The sequence below is a fragment of the Crocodylus siamensis genome, chromosome 4 (genome assembly GCF_052110815.1).
Source record: "Crocodylus siamensis isolate JL-2025a chromosome 4, ASM5211081v1, whole genome shotgun sequence".
In the NCBI taxonomy this organism is placed as follows: domain Eukaryota; kingdom Metazoa; phylum Chordata; order Crocodylia; family Crocodylidae; genus Crocodylus; species Crocodylus siamensis.
In genome coordinates this window covers 22,563,461-22,579,661 of record NC_143398.1, presented here as the reverse complement: position 1 = coordinate 22,579,661, position 16,201 = coordinate 22,563,461, and the positions used below count along the sequence as shown (strand labels likewise).

Below are 16,201 nucleotides of genomic sequence, written 5' to 3'. Positions count from 1 at the left end.
GAGACTACTGTTGTCCATGAGCTGCTGGGGTGGGGAAGATGATGATTTGGGTTTCAAAGCAGATTATGTGGTTAGCATTTCTCCTATCTAGCCCATTTATGTGCTGCAGGACCAAAAGTAAAGGGGTGCTCTCCAGTCATAAGTGAACAAACATTGGCCATGAAAAGGCAGAATGAACTCCATGGCAACCCCAGCCTTGTGCTATCACAGCACAGCTGCAGCTGGGCTCTCCACGGAGACCAGCCCCAGCCATGCTACCAGCCGGATCTGGCGTGTGGGCTGGACTTTCTACTGTGGGGTGGGCAGTGTCAGTGCCCTCCATCCTCCAACATGGCACCCCCAATTGTGCACTACAAAGGTATCGTGCAGCTCCTGAAAAGCTCCTCCATGGAATCGAAGAGTCCATTGTACAGGCAAACACTCTCCACATCATCAGACACCTAGTTAGAGTTCCTGAGGAGACTGATGTCATCAACCTTATGTCACTACCGTGATCACATGGGTGAACTATCCCTAATGGTTTGTGATCCCCTTCAACATGGTGAACAAGTAGCCATCACAGGTAATACACTCTGACCCACAATACACTGGTGCCCATAATGGCCCCCGTGCAGTGTGGAAAGCCTACCCAGGCAGATTTGGCTATGACCTCTGGCAAGTTGGAGAGCAGGAACCATGGTGCCAGCACACTCTGGGCAGCCTAGCACAGAGGTTCTCAAACTGGTTGCGAGTTGCCTTCAGGTGGCCTGCAGAAAGGTTGCAGAACAATCGAGAATATCTGTATTTGGCCCTGCACTTGATTTATTTTTTCTGATGATGGAGATTAAGTGGTCTGCTGAGACCCTCAGCAATTTTCAAGTGGTCCATGAAAAGACAGTTTGCATGACCAGACAAGGTGAATACTCATTTGAGCAGAACGGAGCTGGTATCTTCTGGCGCTGCTCTGTGAGAGCCTGGAAGCCAAGGAAAGAGTTGAAGTCCATTCTTCTCACCAAGAGTGCACTGCATGCAAAACTGACTGCCGTGCATCAGCATGAAGCACCGAGCAGAAGTGTGGGGATCAAAGAGTTTGCTGTTATAATTCCTTGAAAGCCTCTGGGGGATTGTGGTAGAGAGCTGTAATCCCTGCTACCCAGCCTCTGACCTGGGAGCAATGCAACACCACCACTTTGGCACATTATGAAATACTTCATCTGGGAGAGGCCTGCACATTTGTATGGTACTAAAACACTCCAGATTAACACTTCAAATTAGGGTGTGATATAAAGCACATCTGTATGTACCCTGAAACAAGGTCTGACCTAGTGGATGAAATTAGCTCAGCTTTATCTCAGCAGGTTGAAAGTTTACACATTCCCTCTGTTGGGTGCCAATGTACTATTTTTTGTTGCTGTTACCCATCACAGCTAAAAAATTATACAGCTTAGCTCAGTTTTGTATAAACATAGCTGGAAAATGGAGGCAAGGGCTGCAGCATTTTTTTCTCAAAACTGATACATGATCTATAAAGGACAGAATTAAGTAAAAGACCCACTTAAACTGTGACGTTACTTGGAAAGACTCCTTCTCTGCTTTACTGTACAATGTCTATAAACAGCAGGAAAAGCTGTTTTGGAAACTTCAGAGAATACATTTCACTAATTACAAAACAAATATATTAGGATTCTACTCCAAAGGCATGACAGTACCATAAAAAGATATGGTCTGTATGAAGAATACATACATCATCACTGATACATTTCATAATTGATACATTATATACAAAGACTAATTTCTCATTTTTTCCACTTGTCTACATTACACAACCTCACCAAAAACTCCTTTATATGTCAGTGCAATTAGTTGCCAGTTTCTCATGATTTCACAATGTTTACCATTTTCCCGTTTGCCCTGTTGGGCACTGGAATATAAATTAAAATTATGAACACTATCAATTTATTTTGATACTTGTTATAGTTACTTGTTTGGCTTCTCCACAGTATAAGAGCAAATAGTAAAAATGTGTTTAGCCAGAGAACTGCACCTACAGCAAATATATTTCTTCCCCCAGCTCTGATGATTCAACCTTAACAAGTCAGCATTCAGCCTAATCATTTTGCAACATATGTATAAGCAAAGTGGAGCAACTATTTTGGGCAGGCTTTGACGTACTAATGCTGACTGCTGTTGAAAACTTGAAACCTTTTGTTTTTTTAAAAAGAAAATAGAGCCTGAAAATATTGCTTGCACTCTTGTTGATGAATATTGATACAGGTAGCAAGGCTGATGACCCACTGAAGTAAGCATGTCCTCATTCGCAAGTTTAGAGGTCCAAAAGCATTTCTGTGTGTTTCAGTGCCATTTCTTCTACAAATTTTGCATTCACGTGGTCTTGTTCCTTAAATGGATTCAGACCTGGAAAAAGACATTGAGAAGAGCAGCTTTCATAAAGTGAATGTTCTCCTGTGCTTGAAACCTGTTAAAGTAAGTGTCAATCTCAAATACTCAAAGTTAGGCATGAAAAGCTTTAAAAGTTTTGGCTTCGAGCTTTCCATAACATGCTAACAATATTTCTCATAGGCTGCTAAGGCCTGATTCTGGGTCCACTGAAGCTACAGCGGCTTCTGAAACACACTCACAGAACGTTTCCTAATGTCAGAGCATGAGCTTGAGTCTAATGCCAGGCAGAACTGTATTCAAGAATTCTGGAGACGATGCGGGAAAAAAAATAATTAAAAAAACAAAAAAACAATGGAAGCTTTTGTAGAGTATAAACTGCGAAATGACTTTTGGATCTGTCCCATTCTTGCTATCGGTTTGAGAATACTATTATATGAAACCTAGAGGTCTACCAATATAAAAAAAAAAAAAAAAAAAAAAAAAAAAAAATCAGTCCATATTGTATTGGCACCAATAAAAGGAAAATTGATATTATTGGCAATTGGCTTTTTTTGGGACGGTGTAGCCAATAACGTCCCCAAAAAATGCTGTGTACATGTGTGCAGCCACAGTATGCATTCAGCCAGGAGTGCAGCCAGACAGCTTAAAGAGCAGTGTCTGGCCAGTAAGTCTGTGATGGGAGGAAGGGGCATGGGAGAGGGCCATTTGAGACCCCCATGGTGACGGATGAAGTGGGGCTGGGCCAGAGGCAGGGGACGCAGCCACGGGTGGCTCATTCTGGAAGCGCCGGGGGGGGGGGGGGAGCCGCAGGGTAAAGATCTGCATGGGGGCACATATGTCCCCCAGATCTGCGCACGGGGCAAAGGCAGGCTGGGCTGCCTGCTGTGGACTGGGACCGGAGGCTGCATTGGCCTCTTCCTGGTGGGGGGACTGGGCCAGGGCTGCACTTGATGCAGGTGGCAGGAGCACTGGGAATGGAGGCTACAGGGAATTTTGGGGCCACAGCCCACCCTGGAGCCCCTCCCAGTGCTGCTCCCACCCACCCCAAGCACAGCCCCGGCCCTGCACCCCCCACCAGGAAGAGGCCGGTGCAGCCCTCAGCCTGCAGCAAGCAGCCCACCCTCACCCTGCACACAGATCCAGGGGGGCACATTGCCCCATGCCCCACCGGGGGTGTGCACAGTGGCTCCCCACCCCCTCAGATGAGCTGCCCACAGCACTGTCCCACATCCCACCCAACCCAGGCAGTCCCTGCCTCTGCTCCAGACTCACTCCCTCCCCCACACAGGGGCCTTGAACAGCAGCCCCCCCATGCTCCTTCCCTCCCCTACACAGACTTGCTGGCCAGACGCTGCTCTCCAAGCTGCCAGGCTGCATACTGGCAATCAGACTGGTATCGGCCGATATGGCTGGCTAATAACTGGCCATTGGTATCAGCCAAAAAAATCTTTATCAGTGCACCCCTAATGAAACACCAAGCAAAGTTGTCTAGGAAGAAATCTGACTGTCTTGGTAGTTGTGGATTCAAACAGCCTTTGAGCACTGGCTGCTTTCTCTTTTGCAGCAGAGCATGCTGGTCCATTTGAAAACATGCATCACCACTCTACCTGTTTCTTCCTAGAACATCAGGCACACTCGGAAGGTGGTGAACCAACCTCCATGAAGTCCACCAAGTCCCTACTGCTACTGATTAAATGGTGAAATAACTCTGACCCAGATCCAGACTTAACACACTCAGCACTGTGGGGCCCAACACCTAACTTTACAGTAGTTAGCCCCAGAAGTAGAATCCAGCACCCTAACCTGTGTGCCTGGGTTCACCACACAGTGCATGAGACAGCACCTCAGAATAGAAGCCACAAAAACCAGCACACTAAGGACAGTGGTGGATCTTGAATTCTGCCACTCATTGGGTGGGGAGTACTCTGCTGTGCTATACCTGGTAAAGATCTGCTGCTCTGCCAAGAAGAATTTAAGATTATTTGAGCCAGACTGAGCACCAACATACATGAGGAAACATGGCTTCCTATCCTACTGGTTAGAGCAGGGGTCAGCAACACCTGCCATACATCCTAGAGTGTGGCTTGTGAAGGCATGTTGCTTGGCACATGCACCTCAGGGTGGATGGCAGGGAAGGGGCTGGGGTTGCACCACCACTGCAAGGATCAAGCTCCTTGCAGCTCCCCTGCTGTATGCCCCTGGCATGCCAACACCTCGCAAATCAAGGTTGTGAGTACTTCTTGGTACTTTGTCCAGAAAACTGACCCCTAAAGTTTAGGGCCTTTATATGGGCAAGGGTGAGATTAGGGGTCCTGTCCCTGTATTTTACATTAAGACAGTGATTAGATAAAATGCATAAGATAGTCCTTGAAGCAGGACTGGGACCCAGGGCACTCCCATCCTTCCCCAGCTATATCCCTTTTAAAACCCAAGTCCCATACCTTAGTTTTCATGATGGTAATCCATCTGCAGCCGCACTTGCCACTTCACTTTTATTTACAGCTTATAGATTTAAGCCTTAGTTTGTTTTTAATCAAGGAAATAAATAAATTTATAGGAAATAGGAACAGCCAGGTCCTGTCTAAAGAGAACCCAAAGAGGACAGCAGGAACAGCCATTTCCTCATCCTGGCTTTCCAACCTATTTTTTCAAGCCTTTTTGAGAAAGATCTGCCTAAGCAGACTGAGGAGCTTATAGTGCTCACAGCCCCCACAACATCTCCAGTGCAGATGCGTGTAAGCTTGTTCCACATAAAGCCAGAAACTCAGGCAGGACCAAGATGAAGCCCTATATGCACAGCCAGGCCAAAACAGATCAGCCTTTAAAGGAAGCAAAATACAAAGAACCATTACCTTGATCCTCTATTTCTGCCAGCATACTGGCCAAGTAGTTAAGAGGAAGAAACTCTATGTGAATGGACATTCTGTCAGGTATAGGTCGGCCACGCTGTAAAAGAGAAAGTTAACGTTAGATCACAACTATAGTAGTCTACCTTACACATTCAGTTACAAGTGGCTAATAGTCCACGTAAGAATTTTCATGGATGTCAAAACTATTCAAGCTGAAAGGTTTAAAACAAACAAACAAACAAAAACCAAAAAAAAACCCCTATCTCCACCACATTCTTACCTGTCTGGTCCCAAGTTTCTCAAGCAAAAGTTTAACATAGTTCCTTGCAATAAAGTTAGAAGTGACAGGGTGATTCCACAACTTACAGATCTTTTGGCCAATTGCCTATTAAGCAAAAACAAACAACAAAACAAGGCAGATTCAAGGCTGTGCAGAAAGTTTTGTTGGGTAGCAAAAGCAAAAAAAGAAGCTCGTTAACTTGAGTTTTACATTTTCTCCCTTGCCAAAACAAAAATAAATAATTTCCATTTGGACTAAACAAGATGTTCAAGTGGAACAGTATTTTCAGACATTTATAATAAAATCTGAGGAGTCAGGACTATAGCAGTGGTCTCATCCCTTTCTATCCAACAGCTAAATGGTTGGGGCAGTTACTAGAAGTGGCAAGTATGAGTGGAAAAATTTGAAATCAGGGCATCTGCTTCCTAGCAGGATAAGATGGGTTTCTATCTCTCTTTCTGTTTGCATAAATTATTTCAATATTCATTGAACCAGAAAGAATCACACCTCTTTCTGGCTCAACATGCAGCACATGAACGCGAAAGACTTAAGAGAAACCCACACTAGCATCCCCTGTAACAGAGCACTTAGTCCTGGGAGAAGTTTGAATCTTCAAGCAAAAAAGGAGAACCTTCCCCTTTACTACTGCTGTCTTGCAAGTCTGGCCTTTTGTTTCTTTACTTATTGTAAGTGCTCAAGAATGCAATACAGGAATGTTAAAACACTGCAACATTTTCTGACTGTTTTATGACATCATTTTTGCTTCAGCTGAAATTTGACAAATTCAGCCTAAATTAAAAGCCTTGGCTCCGCATAATTGCATTTTTCAATAAAAGGCATTCTAAAAAAAAAAAAAAATTCATCTAGGTCGAAACAGATAGGATGCAGTACCAACTCTGCTGTGCTCAAGTGGCAGCGGCAGCGCCTTTTACAACAGAGGCCTTGTGAACCAGCTCCTCAGCACCAGAGCACACTTGAACCAGTGTGTTCTCTGGGTCCGTGCTGCCCAAGGGCTACCAGCTCACTGCAGAGTCCACAGCCAGCTTCCACTGACTAAAGGCTTCCCAAAACAAGATACAGAAGACAATGACTGTTTTGTAGGGGGGTTTCTGTTGTGTTTTTTTTTAAACCACTGCCAAATAAAGAAACCCTTTTTATAGGAACATTCAGCTGGTACTTCTAGTAGTTTAAAATACGTAATGAATGAAAAGCACATATCTAGGATCAAGCTGGGAAAAGCCTGTAATACCCTAAGACACTAGCACATGAGCATCCATGCACTACAGAGTGCTTTATTACACACTGGAAGTGCTGCAATAGATTTATTTGTATCCTTGTGGTGTTCACAATGTGCCAGACATCCTGAAAAAACAATGACAGTGATCCTCAGTTCAGGATATAGGCATCTCCTAAAGGATACAAGCAATAGATGGAGGAGTAGGGCAAACAGTATATATCTCACATAAATCTCTAAACAGAAACTCATGGCCTGCAGTTGAAGGTCACCATGCTACAAGAGTCACATGGAGCTAGTGGAGCTCTTAGCAAGAAAATTCTGTATAACCACATGGGAAACTTAAATTCAAATGTCTCTTCTTGTTTCTCATTCAGCTGGAAGGGACAAAAGCGTATTGCTCACTTCCCAGCAGGTACTCCTCCAGATCTTCTAGGAAAAAACTTGAACGGGCTCTTGAGACCACCTCCCTTTCTCTGCCAGATAGAGCCCTTCACTCCTTTCTACATCAGGAAGAACATACCATGGTAGGAATCCTCATCCCTTCATAAACAAGGTCTATGGACTTCAAACTGAAGTTGAGTTTTGCATTTCAAAATAAAAAGGAACAACTCACACTGCCAAAGACAACATGCATTTAACATGTTTAATGCAAATGGGGAATTGCATGAATTAAAAGGGAGCTGCACTCTCCATAGGGATTTATATTTCAAATTAAATAAAGCTAAACCTTATCCTTCTTCTCTCAATGTAATATTTTCTCACCTTTTCATAGATACTCAGATTTAAAGAAAATGTAAACGTAGCTACTACCTTGAGGATACAAGAGAAATTAGTTTTCTGAGTCTCAAACTGGCCTTTCCACATGGATGAATTTCATAAGTAGACCCAAAAACCTCACACAAGAAACATCATGCAAAGTTACCTCTGGAAGCCTTGTGACAATACTAAATTTTAGCTTTTCGTTCTTCTCAGTGTTGTCCAGATCTGAAGGAAAAAAGAGGAAAAGTATCAATGATAAACTACCAGACTACAATTTTTACTTACATGCAAGCATTCTGTCTAAAGGTTAACTCACTAACAATATATATATATATTATTTATATATCACCCTCCCAAACAAAGGCCCAGGAGGCTTACAGTAAGAGGAAAAAATAATTTATGAAAATAGAAAGCAACAAGAGAATAAAATAACTTAAAAGGGAATTTTAAAAAGTACTCCTGGTGACTGACTTCAACTATAAACTTGCACCTTGTACTGATAGACACCCCCATCCTTGAGATACTAACTGGAAACAACAGGATGTGATACCTGGACCTATTTTTTTTTCTAACTACTAGATAAATAGCATGTTGTGAGGGAGTGTGGTTGTGAGTTTAGGTACAGATATATATTTGGCCTGGTAAGTAACGTGGCGGTCTTGCTGCATTTAAAAAATACTACTCCTCCATCTATTGCTTGTATCTTTTAGGAAACGCCTATATCCTGAACTGAGGATAGTTGTAATTGTTTTCTCAGGATATCTGGCACATTGTGAGCGCCACAAGAATACAAATAAATCTCATTGCCACAGAACTGCAGCACTTCCAGTGTGTAATAAAGCAGATTGTAACACTCCTGGTGCTCTGGTATAGTGCCTGAAGACTGGAAGAAGGCCAATGTGGGGCCCATCTTCAAGAAAGGGAGGAAAGTGGATCCAGCTAACTATAGGCCCATCAGCCTGACTTCTATCCCAGGGAAGATCTTAGAAAAGTTTATTAAAGAGGCCATCCTTAATGGACTGGCCGACACCAACACCCTAAGGGATAGCCAGCTGGGGTTTGTTGCAGGTAGGTCTTGCTTGACCAATCTCATTTCCTTCTACGATCAGGTGACCTATCACCTGGACAAGGGAGAAGAGATTGATGTCATATGTTGGGTTCAAAAAAGCCTTCAATCCGGTTTCCCATGATCACCTCTTGACAAAACTGGTCAATTGCGGCCTCGGGTCCACCATGATCCGCTGGCTGGGGAATAGGCTCCGTGGTCGGACCCAGAGGGTAGTAATTGATGGAAGTCACTCATCATGGTGTCCTGTGACCAGTGGGGCCCCCCAAGGCTCTGTCCTTGGACCCATATTGTTCAAAATCTTCATTAATGATGTGGACATGGGAGTCAGGAGCGGACTGGCCAAGTTTGCTGATGACACCAAAACTTTGGGGCAAAGCATCCACGTTAGAAGACAGGCGGGTGATCCAGGCTGACCTGGACAGGCTCAGCAAATGGGCAGACGAGAACCTGATGGTGTTCAACACTGAAAAATGCAAGGTTCTCCACCTTGGGAGAAAAAACCTGCAGCATCCTTATAGGCTCAGCAGTGCTACGCTGGCTAGCACTATGGAAGAAAGAGACTTGGGGGTCGTCATTGACCACAAGATGAAGATGAGCCTGCAATGTGATGCTGCGGTTACTAAAGCGACCAAAATGCTGGCTTGCATCCATAGATGCTTCTCAAGCAAATCCCGGGACATCGTTCTCCCATTGTACTTGGCCTTGTGAGGCCGCAGCTGGAGTACTGCGTCCAGTTTTGGGCTCCACAATTCAAAAGGGATGTGGAGAAGCTAGAGAGAGTCCAGAGAAGAGCCATGTGCGTGATCAGAGGTGAGGAAAACAGACCTTACGACGACAGGCTGAGAGCCATGGGGCTCTTTAGCCTGGAAAAATGCAGGCTCAGGGTGATCTGATGGCCACCTGTAAGTTTATCCGGGGTGACCACCAGTATCTGGGGGAACATTTGTTCACTGGAACACCCCAAAAGGATGATGAGGTCAAATGATCATAAAACTACTGCGAGACTGTGTCAGGCTGGACATAAGAAAGCATTTCTTTACTGTCCGAGCTCCCAAGGTCTGGAAAAGCCTGCCATTGGTGGTGGTTCGAGCACCTACACTGAACACCTTCAAGACTAAATTGGATGCTTATCTTGCTGGGATCCTATGACCCCAGCTGACTTCCTGTCCTTTGGGCATGGGGCTGGACTCGATGATCTTCCGAGGTCCTTTGTCAAGCCAGACCTTAAAAACCTCCAAGGATGGAGATGCCACCACTTCTCTAGGTAACCCATTTCAGTGTTTCACCACACGGCCAGTGAGAAAGCTTTTCCTAATATACAACCTAAACCTCCCTTGCTGCAACTTGAGACCATTGCTCCTAGTTCTGTCATCTGCCACCACTGGGAACAGTCCAACTCCATCCTCTTTTGAACCCCACTTCAGGTAGCTGAAGGCTGTATCAAATCCCCTCTCACACTTCTCTTCTACAAACAAAATAAACCCAGTTCCCTCAGCCTCTCCCTCATAATTCATGTGAACCATTTTCATTGCTGTCTGCTGTACTCTTTCTAACTTTACCACAACCTCATGAGATTTATTTATTTTTGGTCCAATCCTCCATTGTGTTGAGGTCTCTCTGAATCCTAGCCCTACGCTCCAGCATATCTACTACTTCCCCCAGCTTGAGGGTACATTGCAACCCATAGTCCAGGTTGTTGATGAAGACATTACATAAAAGTGGCTCCAAGACTGATCCTGTGGGGCACTCCACTTGACACTGGCTTCCAGCTAGACATTGTGCCATTGATTACTACCCGCTGAGCCAGACAATCCAGCCAGCTTTCTACCCACCTTACAGTCCATTTATCCAACCCATACTTCCTCAGCTTGCTTGCACCAATGCTGTGGGAGACAGTATCAAAACCCTTGCTAAAGTCAAGCTATATTATGTGCACTGTTTTCCTCGCATCCAGACAGCCAGCCATCTCATCATAGAAGTCAATCAGATTGGTCAGGCATGACTTGCCCTTGGTGAATCCATGCTGACTGTTCCTAATCACCTTCTCCTCCAAGTGCTTAGAAATGGATTCCTTGAGGATCCGCTCCATGATTTTTCCAGGTACTCAGGGGAGGCTGACTGGTCTGTAATTCCTTGGATCCTTTCTAAAAAATGGGCACTATTAGTTGCCCTTTTCCAATTGTCCAGGACCTCTCCCGATCGCCACAAGTTTTCAAAGATAATGGCCAGCAGCTCTGCAATCACATCAGCCAACTCTCTCAGCTCCTTCAGGTTCACTGCATCTGACCCCATGGATTTGTACACATCCAGCTCTTCTAAACAGTCCCTAACCTGTTCTTTCACCACTGGGGGCTGCTCACCTCCTCCCCAAACTGTGCTGCCCGCTGCAGTAGTCTGGGAGCTGACTTTGCCTGTGAAGACTTTGGTGAAAAGGGCATTGAGTACTTCAGTCTTTTCCTCATCATTTGTCACTAGGTTGCCTCTCCCATTCAGTAAGGGACCCAGATTTTCCATGACCTTCCTCTTGTTGCTGACATACTTGTAGAAACCCTTCATGTCCCTTGCTACCTGCAACTCCAATTGTGCTTTTGCTTTCCTGACTTTATCCCTGCATGCCTGAGCAATAGTCTTATACTCCTCCCTAGTTGTTTGTCCAAGCTGCCACTTCTTATAAGCATCCTTTTGGTATTTAAGCTCATTGAAGAGTTCTCTGCTAAGCTAAACCAGTCAGCTACCATATTTGTTATTCTTAGGTTTAGGCAAACTAACTGAATTATGCCTCTGATTGCTCCCTCTCCAAGCTAAAAAGACAACGAACAAGGTTGTGGTCACAGTATGATCTATAAAGCCACAAATTGGTTTCCCTGTTCTTTTTAGGAACAGCTACATGCACTCGATTCTATTCCAAGAAATACAGAGCAGGGTGATCCATGACTCAAACTTCTGGCAAGAACCCAGCAGCCTAGCACAGGGTACATATATTGAGCATGCTGCTGCACAACCATTTCTCACATCAGTATGCACTACTTCCTAGTGTTTAGCATTTTGACAACATAGTTCAAAGAACAGGGGTAAACTTATTAGCATACTTTCAAAAGTCATCCCAGTGGACGCAACACAGCATATTTCAATTAAACAAAAACCCTTACAACAACAACAACAAGCACAAGTGTTTTAGACTGATGGGTGCCAGGTTTTGTTTTTTTAAAAACAGCTCTTTACAGCCCTCTGCAGAACGTCAGCTATTCCACTAACTACAGCATCAGAACCTTTCTGTGTCTTATCTGAATCAAAACAATACTGCTGAGGGCTGTTGAGCAGGCTAATTCAGTTGCTTTATAGGGAAATCTTTTTTTTTTTTTTAATATTTTTAATTTAACCATTACTATTAATCATTCAATTAGCACCTCTGATCACCCACCTGCACATCCGTGCTCTTGTTTCCAAAGGTTTTTCCCCAGACAACTGGGCTACACAACTATGGGAAGAACGATGGGCCTCTAAGACTCAAAACATTCATCCCAAGCCCACTATGAGACCTCCCGGCCTTGATTTGGACAGACTTTCCTGGATCTGCCTCAACAGACTCTGAACCAGCTATGGCTGTTTCCACCATAAACATGCATCAAATGGGTCTGACACCAAGTGCCACTTGCAAATGCAGCACTCCTCACAGACTGCAAACCACGTAGTTACAGCATGCTCCATCTTCTATTGCCCTGGAAACCTCAATGCCCTCAATACCACATCTTGATCCTGGCTCAGCTCTGTCCAATGTGAAATGCGACTCTGGCACGATTTTTGTCATGTGAAAAAAAATCGTTCTATGTATTTCAAAATGGATAAGCCAGAAAGTTCAAGGTAGATATTTCATCGTCTTTTGTAGTTACAGACAGTTTTATGTAAACTCATGCCCATTTTTTGTCCTGTGCAACCCCTAATGGTTTTGAGGAAGTTCAAAGAAATAACTCTTTAACTTTCAGTTCTGAGGGTGGAATTGAGCCCTGCAGATTTGCATTTTTGTCTCATTATATATTGCAAGAAATAAAAGGGCAAGTTTAAAAAGTAGTTAGCTCTTGAGAAAGTCACAACTGTTCATTTGAAATGCCTTGGGTAACATTCTTTTTAGCAAGCTTGTTTTGGAAAGGGATACACTCATCAGGATTACTAGCAGCTGGTTAGCACCTCATCTATTAAATCTAGGGTACCTTTGAAAAGTTTTCTGACACATGTTTCTGTGAGGTGCAGGACTCCATTATCTATGTAATGCAGCAGAGTGTGCAAAGGAAGACATCGAACGCCAAGTCCCAAGTGTAGACTATGAAAACCTAAAAAGACAGAGAAAGTCATGTGTACAACAGAAGTACAATATTTCTAAGCAAAATGTCCTTATTACTGCTGTGCCCTTCACAGCACTGAAGCTCAGTAAAAGGCAATACCTCTATTATTACCAAGTTCATTCCAATTCATTTTTGGAGGTGGAAGTGGGGGAGTGAGGAGGAAAGAGAATGAGAGAGTTAAAATCACCATGCCATCACAGTGATGTCTAAATCCTGACATTATTGATGCCCTATGACTCCAACTTTTATTTAGTATAATTGATTTAGACTAATTTAAAACCCTCCCTCTTAATATGGAAGTGCTCACTTTGTGATCTTCCCATACCTTGCAAGAAATAGGAAAGAAAAAGGAGAAGACTGGAAGCAGCCCATACAGCAGTTCTCTTATTGCAAAATCTACTGCAAATCCAGCATAATCAACCTGTTTGCAAAATATTTTGTATTTCTTATGCCTGTCCCCCCAATTCATCTAAACACCAACATTTTCCCAAGCACTGTATGAAACTGCCACCCGTTCTCCTGCACAATAGAGACTAGATGTATGAGCTACCATCACCCAGCACAGAACAGCATTAGTAATGAGGGACTTTTGAGACTGATCAGAAGCATGAAATACATTCAACCCTATTTTCCTTCTACCTGGTTAGAAGCACACTGCTGCCATAACTCATGCTGGTAGTGATAAGCCAAGTCCTTCAGCAAGAACATTCTTAATGGGATTAAAATCCAGTTCAAATCTACCAGATCTGCCTGTAAACCCCTGACTGCTTTGGCAAAGTAAGCAGCAACACAATTTTATACAATGTGATACACCAGAACCGAATTCTTCCTAATTATTTCCTTTTTAAAGAACAGAACAAAAGGTATCTGGTATAGTGGTTATCAGAAGCTCTCGGTATTGGAATTTTAGCACAATCTGTACCATGATTTCGTGAGCCAAATTTCTAAAAAAAACTAGGTTCCTATGGGTCCTTCTGCATAGTCACTGCATTCTTCCAGATTGGACATCAGCTTTAAGGTGCTTTGTAGCACTTTCATCTTTTTGCTTTTAGATCAGATCATCATTTTCCACCTTTACTCCCCGTGTTCCCAACTGAAACATCCGTTTGTCTGGGACTGGAGAGATGGGGGCAGGGGAAGGTCATGATCTCCCTCCTCTATAAATCACAATCATGTATTTAGTGTGTAATTGTACTCTAAAGGCCTAAGAAGCTGAAGTCTTGAGAATATTCCCAGACTAAAGTCCCTGACAGGGTCTCATAAGAGGTATTCTGTTGAAGTAAAGTACTTCCAGAGGACAAATTGATTGCTGCTCCCAATACAGTCCCAGAGATGGACACGAAGCATCTGATGGACACAGAAGGATTGAAAAACTAAGATCCACAAGGATAGGTCACAAATCTGGCAATGAGTGAACCTTTCACCTGTAATTCATACTTCAAAGCTAGAGCTAGTTTTCAAAAGTGGTTTCTATGTTACCTGGTGGGGGACCCTTGTGAAAGGCCACAAGTTGCACTAACTGATATCTCCTGGTGTCTCTGCAGCATTGCAGGACAATCTGGATTAGGAAGCGTAGGCCTCAATTATGCAAGCTGCTCTGTAGGAACCGACTCTTTGGTTACAGTCAGTGGAGACATGCATGGATGCAGGAGCCACGTATGTGAAGCAGCATGGCCATGACCCTGTCCCCAAGCAAGCCTTTTCTACTAGGAGTGAAGAACATGAGCAGGGCACCATAAAACTGTTTGCTTTACTACTGGACATGATTTACCTTTGTTGCCCTTGAAACCAAAGGCCAACTTTGTGGGCAACTACTGAATTTTTTTTTAAAAAAAGGGAAAAAGTCTAAAAACATAGTTTTGGTGCATTTTGTCCCAGAGCTGAAATGGTGTTGGCATACTCAGGACTCAAGCTTTTCTAAAAACTCTGGTGTGTTGTCTTAGTTTGCAATAGCTACTTAACTTCCTCTAAACACCTGTAGTGAAACAAGAAAGCCTTATCTCGATGCAGCTGCACTGCATGCATTTCAGGACAGCTGCAAGTAACTTGGCTGCATGTACCATGACTGTTATTTCCTTTGAAGAAGTTCAAATCAAAACTTGCTCCCAAACAAGGAATAAAACAGTGACCTGTCCACCTCTGCAGGACTTACCGGGAGGAAGGGGCATGCACAGCCCATTGGCAGCTTCAAGGATCCGACTCATGATGTGGAATACTGCAAACTCTGCTGCATTTCCTTGCTTGTCACTGTATTTAATAATAAAGTAACAGTGTATAGGTGACCAACGGACATACACACTCCACACTCACCTCAAAACCTAGCAGAAGTAATGCTCAGTTAAATTAATGCAATGTGGGTACCAAGGAGAAGTGATAGGACATCTTGTTTATTCAGAGATGTAGATGTAGAAAATCTATCCAGCACCTCCCTTTCCACAGCATATAGGATACTAAAAACAATGAGATGAAACTTTCTAAACTGAGTGTCTAAAGTTAGACCTACTCTGCATCTATAAACAGCTACCTAGATAAGTGGCCAATTAGCCAAGCTGAAATCAATGTGAGCTCAGTGATGCTGAATGCCAGCCCCCTTCTCTACAAAGGTATCTACATGATCGCTGTCCAAGCCTGGTTAGACACCGAGAGTTGGGAGGGTCATGGGAGAGGCAGAATGAATGAACCCAGCAACCTGGGGCTGGGTTCTGGAACAAGCATTTCCAGAGACCACTTCTCTGCAAGAATTCTGCCACAATCTAACTCACTGGGGGCTAAATGCAAAAACAAACAAACTTACAAGGAGAAGATGCAGGGGTAAAGGTTGTATTTCCTCCAAACTGCTTCCATCATCCGACACATTAGATCCAGCTAAAAGAAAAAACAAAACAAAATCCTGGCATGTGTAAGAGCTCATGTTCAGAGGGCCATTAGTCTTTCAGCGAGCATTTTGGACTATAACCACGTGTCAATGTTAAGGCTCTGCTAACTAGGAGTTCTGTCCTGTCATTTTTCCAGAAAGTCCTAAAACAACACACTCTCTGATCCACCAGCGTTCCTCCAGTGTGCACCAGCAAGTAGCCCAGGCTTAGGGGCTGCTTAGGTCTCAGCTGAAAACATGCTCTCTGACCACAAACAGATGCGAGTGCACTCCAGGATCACGAGACAAGTAAAACCTTAATCTCCTAATGGCTGTGCATTTTGGCAACAAGAGAACTCAAGGGCCCCAATCCAACTGGCAAATGTAAAAGGCAGAGGCATATTCAGCTTGCTGCATGAGGGAAGCTACACGGA

General features: G+C 43.9%; 1 protein-coding gene across 3 annotated transcripts in view; it reads right to left on the bottom strand.

The window, feature by feature from the left end:
• Positions 1-1,521: 1,521 nt before the first annotated feature.
• The window catches only part of GSAP (gamma-secretase activating protein), a 73,385-nt gene continuing 58,705 nt past the window's right edge, over positions 1,522-16,201 (bottom strand). For 2 of the 3 annotated variants that reach the window (XM_090041933.1, XM_090041934.1), the window contains 7 exons: positions 15,708-15,778; positions 15,066-15,160; positions 12,782-12,901; positions 7,668-7,729; positions 5,509-5,613; positions 5,232-5,325; positions 1,534-2,394 (listed from right to left, as the gene is read on the bottom strand). In XM_090041933.1, coding sequence (XP_089898059.1) covers positions 2,303-2,394; positions 5,232-5,325; positions 5,509-5,613; positions 7,668-7,729; positions 12,782-12,901; positions 15,066-15,160; positions 15,708-15,778 — 639 coding nt within the window. In that variant the 3' untranslated portion in view covers positions 1,534-2,302. Of the gene's footprint in view, positions 2,395-5,231; positions 5,326-5,508; positions 5,614-7,667; positions 7,730-12,781; positions 12,902-15,065; positions 15,161-15,707; positions 15,779-16,201 lie in introns of all 3 variants that reach the window. The other variant, XM_090041932.1, reaches the window with a different exon arrangement.